Genomic DNA, 7,201 nt, shown 5'->3' on the forward strand with positions numbered 1-7,201 from the left:
TGCATTTTTTCACTAGATCTAAGAATAACTCAGATATTCAAAGGATCATCCATCACTCATCATTGTCAGAAAGAACATTCACTGATTCCGTCCTTTCTTGGATGACACATTCATTTTATTTACTTAAATAATATTTATTGCTATTCATCAGTATTTAATGCTAAATTATTGCCTTTGATTTCTTCTAAACTGATTATATGTTGCCTCTATTGTCAAAATATACATGTGTAGCATTTATTGAACTTTTGAGGACTCCATCTTTGGGATATTATTGTTAGCTAAGATTAACCCTCATTTATATAATTTTAATTAGTTGAACCAAGATCTATATTTTTTGGTCAAACAATTTAGCGCCGTCTGTGGGTATTTCTTAGTTAAAGTTTTAGTTTCCTCAAGATCTACAATTAACGCAAGTCACTAATGTTAGAAACCTCGAGATCTCCTTTCTTTGTGCAAACAAAACCCTACATGGCAGGTAACCAAGGAGAATGGTCCAAAATATCAAGTGACTTCCCGACTAACCTCATGAATGTCATCAACGAAAGCTGTCAAACAGTAGGTAAGGACATGATGGCCAACGCATAACCTAGGCAAGAGAGGTCGCCTACCCCACACTGTAACATAACAGAACCCAGCGGAAAAGGGGTCTCCACGTTTGCAAAAGAAGGGATGCCCCAAGTTGTGAAAAAACTCCTCAAAGCATGGCGGACCGACACGCTAGCGAGTGTCCTCAACAAATCCGCCCCAGGCATGAATGCAGAAGCCACAAGAGCTTGCATTATACAACAAAACAGACGAGTAGTGCAACTGACCCCTCCCTTCAATGACATGTATAACTCACAATATTACTGACAGTACAGGTGACAATGCCCTCGCTGCCATTCTAAGGAGGATGGAAGAAATAGAGAATGAAAACAATGCATTCAGAGACTAGATGAAAGAACACAAGGAACAAGTTGACAAGATACCGGCAAGTTCGTAGACCAGCCATACAACAATGATGCAGCCCCGCATGCCATACAAAAAACCTTCAAAATGGCACACTACCTCAGGATATATGACGGAACGATCGATCTTGAAGATCATGTGGATCACTATGTCACTGCTGTGAAAGGCAACGATCTCACCAAGGAACAAATGTCCTTAATTTTGCTAAAGATGTTTGGTGAAACACTTATGGGAGGGGAATTAACATGGTATTCACATCTACCATCCCGCTCAATAGAATGTTTCGAAGAAATGGCTAATAAATTCGTAACTGCCCATGCCGGAGTCAAGAAGGATGAAGCAAGAGTAAACGACATATTTACTATTAAGCAGTCTTTGGGAGAGGGAACGAGGGACTTCCTTGCCTGGTTCAACATAGTAAGGATGACTCTGCGGAACGTATCTGAAGGGATGGCGATCGCAGCTTTCCAGAACGGGCTGGGTAGAGATGGTTTGATAGCAACTAGAAAACTACTGAGCCGAGTGATGAAGTATCCTCTAACCATTTGGGATGAAATCCACAAGGCTTATTGTGCTGAGGTTCGAGCAGACGAGGACGATCTCAGCGGACAAACTCACTAGCTAACCTTGGTACAAGCCGAATCCAGAAAAGAATGAAGAGACAAGACCAGAAGAAATCACCTGACTCTGCCACCTGACAGGGAATGCACTAACCATATTTCAGGGCGGCTGTCGCACCCTCCCTCCTCTATGAAGAAGTCGTCCAGGCCAAGGACAGGGACTCATCAGAACAAAAGAGGTATTCCTCCTTTATTATTTGCTCAAAATTTTTGTGTGTCGCCTACAAAAATAGTCTATGCTCTTGAGAATATCGAAATAAAAGTGAAGTGGCCGCCGAAGATGAGATCAGACCCAAACACCAGAAAATTTGACGCCCTCTATGAGTTCCACCCGGAATGTGGGCACAAAATTGAAGATTGCATCGCCCTCAGACAAGAAGTCGTAAACATGTTATGGCAAGGGCGACTCAAAGAGTTGTTAAGCGATAAGGGGATGTCCAACTTTGCTAGAGGAAGTGAACGTCAAGGCTCGCCAAAGCCGCCATCACCAGCTCATACTATCAACACGGCAGCGATGACACCTCTATCAACGGCATGAAGTTCACCACCACTCACAAGCTCAAGCAGTCTATCACTCGCGAATGGTAAGACGTCCTCAAAGAAAGTATCATTTTCGATGAGTCGAATACCGACAGTTTGACTTTTCCTCATAATGGTTCCCTCATTATTACTTTACGCATTTTAGACCAATATTAAAAGCATCATGGAGGACGATGGAAGTGGTGCATGCATTATCCATCCCCGAGTCCTTATCCAAATGAGACTCGAGGATAAGATAGTGTTGCGCTGTATCACGCTAATCGATTTTAGTAATGTAGTTGAGCAGACATCCGGGGAAATTACACTCCCCGTCCTAGCTGGTGGCGTGACTCTTTCCATATCATGGATCAGGCCACTGTGTATAACACAATAGTGGGACGACCATGGATACAACCCATGAGAGCCATCCCCTCCAGCCTATACCAAATAATTAAATTCCTATCTCCATGGGGAATATTCAGCATACACGGGCAACATCGCACATCCCGAAAATGCTACCTCATTGCCTTGGATAGCCCGACCACCCAAAAGAAAAAAGAAAAAGAAAAAGAGGCTTAACAATCAACTGGGTCAAGGTTGAAGCAAGTAGAGACCAAGGACACCATAATGGATCCCAATCCGATCGAGGCTGTAGGTTCGACCACACAAGACCTCGACCCCGTTCAATTGGACCTAATGACCATAGCAAGAAGGCGTATATCTGTTGCAAACTCTGGGAACCAGGTAAATTCAGTCAATTCTTAATAGCTAATGAAGATTTGTTTGCTTTCAGTCATGCAGATATGCTGGGCATCCAAAGGAAATCACCACACACAAATTAAATGTCGACTCATTCCACCCCCTAGTAAGACAAGTAAGGCATAAATTCCATGTCCAATTTCGTGGTAAAAATCCAAAACACCAAATTCTAGGTTTTCTCCTAAAATCCAACAATTTCTATAAATTTTCATGTTCAAATGCACATATAATCCATATATTTAACTTATAATTTGTAGAAATAATTTACCCCAAGGTTGAATATGAAAATGGCTCCTCCAAATCGCCCAATAACCGCCCAAACAAGAGAGAAATGAGTAAAATAGGAAAATAATCCCAATTGAGTAATATATATTCTGCCCAGGTGCCCTTCTTCGCGAACACGGCCTTACCCACGCGTTCGCGAAGCACAACCAGCCCTTGCTCCCAAATCCTTCTTCTTGATCGCAATGATCATCCCGCTAACGTGATGCCTTACTAGGCCTTACAATTGTGAACGTGACCCAATCCTTGCGAACGTGTAGGCCAAGACCCCCAGGACCAGCTTCTATTACACAAACGCAACCAGGCGATCGCGAATGCGGATCACTATTGCCCAACCCTTGGGGAACGTGACTGCCTTATCGCGAACACATTGAACAAAAAGACCTCTAGCCCAAATCCTTCTTCACCAATGTGTTTCCCCTTTTGCGTTCGCGAAGAACAAAACCAACACTAGCAAACTACCAATAACAAATCATCCAAACTTGGTCCGAAACCATCCCGAAACACACTCTAGGCCCCTGTGACCCCGTCAAATCACACCAACTAATGCCAATACATGATACGAACCTGCTCAAGCCCTCAAATCACCCCAAAAAACATCCAAACTACGAATCGACTATCAAAACCTTTCTTTCAACTTTCAAACTTCGCCGAACGCATCTGAATTACACTTAAATATTCCTGAATGATGACAAACTTTACGTGTAAGTCAAAAATCACGATAAGAATCTATTCCAAGGCTCGAAACCCCAAACAGACATCGATAACACCAAAGTCCACTTCAAACCAAACTTAGAAAAGTCTAAAACATCTAAAATGCCAACTTTCCACAATAAGGACCGAAATGCCCGGGACCAGCCGATACTCAACCCGAATATACGTCCAAGTAAAAAAATTTCATACAAACCTATTAGAACCTTCAAATCCCAATTCCGAGGTCGTTTACTCAAAAGTCAAACTTGGTCAACTCTACCAACTTAAAGCTTTCAAATTGAGAATTTTCCATCTAAATCAACTCTGAACCTCTCGAAATTCAATTCAGCTACATGTACAAGTCATAAAACATGAAGTGAAGCTACTCTGGGCCTCAAACCACTGAATGACGAAGTAGAGCTCAAAACGACCGGTCGGGTCGGTACAAGAAATTGGATAGAATTTAGGGATTTTCTAAAATTAATATTTTGACCTCAAATTGAGGTCGGAATTCGAAACAAATCATCTATTTGGGATCGGGGGTAAATCGATAATTGGGATTTGGTCTAAGTTTAGAATTTTGACCACGCGGGCACGAGTTGACTTGTTAAATTATATTAAAGATCGAGCCTTTTTCATTCAAGGGTAGTTTCTAAAGCATGTTTTGATTTGTTTGAATATTAGTTTACTAGATTTAGATGGTTTGGTGGCTTTTTCTAAAGAAAAAGCCATGTTGGATTATTGATTGTGTTTTGAAGAGCAGTAAGTGTCGTGGTTAACTTTGAGTTGAGGAAATTAGGATTTGATTGGTTCTATTTTCTACAAGATTTTGTGTTGGGGTGGTGTATATGCAAGGTGACAAGTGTATATGCATTGTCATAAGTTAAAGCATGCGGGAAGGACTAGTTTATTTCAAGACTTTATTTATTTAACGCTTTTACATATCTCATACATTTACTTGTTATGTGATTTTACTTGCTATATGTCTTTACTTGTTAAATACATGCCTTCACTTGTTACATGCTTCCACTTATTCATGCCTTTGTTCATTGTACGCCTTTACTTGTTATGTGTCCTCCTGTGTTATTAGATAGATGTTTCTACTATTTTATGCCTTTAATTGCATTGTTTCCTTTTTTTGTTCCTATTTCACTACACTATGTTATTTTGGTTTGTCTTGGAGAATTTAGGCTTTTTAGTTCCCTTTTATGCTATGTTGTGAGATTCGCCATATTTGGTTGTGATTATTATATATGTAGATTGGGTTGCACACCGAAATAATATTATTATATATATGTGGATCGGGTTGCATGCCACAACGGTATAGATGAATTATGGTTATTCTTGGTTGTTGTATTCCGGTACCATATTGTGTTGTAAGACTATGATGTGATAATATTCTGGGGCCATCTGTTATTTACTTTCTTGTTCCGTTTATTATGTAGTTATTCATTTCTCTATCTCGTTATTGAGTGTCTTATCATAGCCTCATCACTACTTCATCGAGGTTAGGCTCGATACTTACTGAGTACATGAGGTCGGTTCTACTCATACTACACTTTTGCACTTCTTATGCAGATCTCAGTGTTGGTCCCTGTAGCGTTCATAGGTGATTGCTCGGAACTACATCTTCTAAGAGACTTAAGGTAGTGCTGATTGGCGATCGTAGACCCTGAAGTCCTCTTCCTATTTTATCTATTGTTATTTGTACCAAACAATATTGTATATTTTATTCCAGACTTGTATATAGTATTATTAGTGGCTCATGTACTTGTGACACAAGTTTCTGGGATAGTTTTAGATAGTGTTGGCTATACTATTTATTTATGGTATTTCACCCTTTTTACTATTATAATAGCCTTTTTATTATTAAACCGTCTTGGTTATTATGCTAATGTTGTAGTGCCTAGCAAGCAGAAGTTAGATGCCATCACAACCTCATTGTCGGGATATCAGGTCGTGATATATTTGTATCAGAGCCCTAGATTGTATAGGTCTCACGAGTCATGAGAAAGCTTGGTAGAGTCTTGAGGATCAGTACGGAGACATCTGTATTTATCCTCTAGAGGCTATAAGGCATTAGGGAAACTTACTTTCTTTCTTCCTCAATCATGCGGCTTTATTCTATCATGAAGTTTGAATCTTATTCTTTTATTCTCTCATAGATGGTGACGACATGTTTCACGACCCAAATCTCAGCATGTCATGATGGCACCTATCATAGTACTAAGCAAGCCGACAATCACAAATAACTCCGCATTTTAAAGTGATAACATGATGAAATAAGTTTAACAGTGAAAGATCCCATAAATAACCGATAAAATAACTGCGACTAAAATACAAAATCCCCAAATGCGAGTGTCACCGAGTACATGAGTTACTAAATAACAACATAGTCAAAACTTCTAATACAACTGTCTAGAATGATAGAGCAACACCAAATAAACTGAAAAGAAGGAAAGTCGAGGTCTGCGGATGCCAAAGCAACTACCACAAAAGTCTCCAAGAAGGTAATGCTCCAAGTCTAGCAACCACCGGGTCCCGATGTACCTGGATCTACACAAGAAGTATAGAGTGTAGTATGAGTACAACCGACCCAATGTACTCAATAAGTAACAGGACTAACCTTGGGCTGAAAGCAATGACAAGCTTAGAAAGGTACAATCCAAATCCAAATAATAAGAGTACAATATGACATGAAAAATGTCACTAATAACTCAGAGAAATCTCATAGTCAGTTTGTACACAGTACGGGATGTAGAGATTCTTTCAAATTCAACAATTAAACTCAATACCAGTAAAAAAATGCCAAGTATATCTAGCATGAGCTGTAAGAATCTAGCCACAGACAACTTAATACAATCAATACAAAGCTATAGGAATCAATTCCATACGAATAAAGTACTGAGTATGTAAGGCAAGGAACCATAAATGCGATCAGTAATGTAAGCAAGGATAGAGAATATACAACCCGTAACATCTTAGTACCTCTGAGGGCTACTTACATGAAATGCATGATACATATGTATAAATACATAAACCTTTAAAGCATTCGCCTCTGTGGGCATCATCATCATCATATCGTACCCGGCCATAATAGGCTCGGTAAAAAAATGTACCCGGCCATCATAAGGCTCGGTAGAATCGTACCCGGCCACGTGGAGCTCGGTAAAATCCAACTGATCAGTGGTTGCACAATAGGTGCCGTACCCGGCCAACTATAGCGTGGCTCGGTAGAGTAAAATAGATACATATATATAATGCATGCTCGACTCATGGAATCACATTCTAAACCTTTCGGAGTGACATAAGGTCGGTATCCTCTGTACACGTTATTAGGACTAACTCTTCACTATGAACCTTATAAGAATCAGGAAGTA

The 7,201-nt window shown here is 40.0% G+C and overlaps 1 protein-coding gene across 1 annotated transcript; it reads left to right on the forward strand.

The window, feature by feature from the left end:
- The first annotated feature begins 1,035 nt into the window (after window positions 1-1,035).
- LOC142162091 (uncharacterized) lies at window positions 1,036-1,569 on the forward strand. Its single transcript, XM_075218400.1, has one exon. It carries the CDS (start codon window positions 1,036-1,038, stop codon window positions 1,567-1,569), a length of 534 nt encoding a protein of 177 aa, XP_075074501.1.
- The last annotated feature ends 5,632 nt before the right edge of the window (window positions 1,570-7,201 follow it).

Source organism: Nicotiana tabacum, chromosome 7 (genome assembly GCF_000715075.1).
Source record: "Nicotiana tabacum cultivar K326 chromosome 7, ASM71507v2, whole genome shotgun sequence".
Classification (NCBI taxonomy): Eukaryota; Viridiplantae; Streptophyta; class Magnoliopsida; order Solanales; family Solanaceae; genus Nicotiana; species Nicotiana tabacum.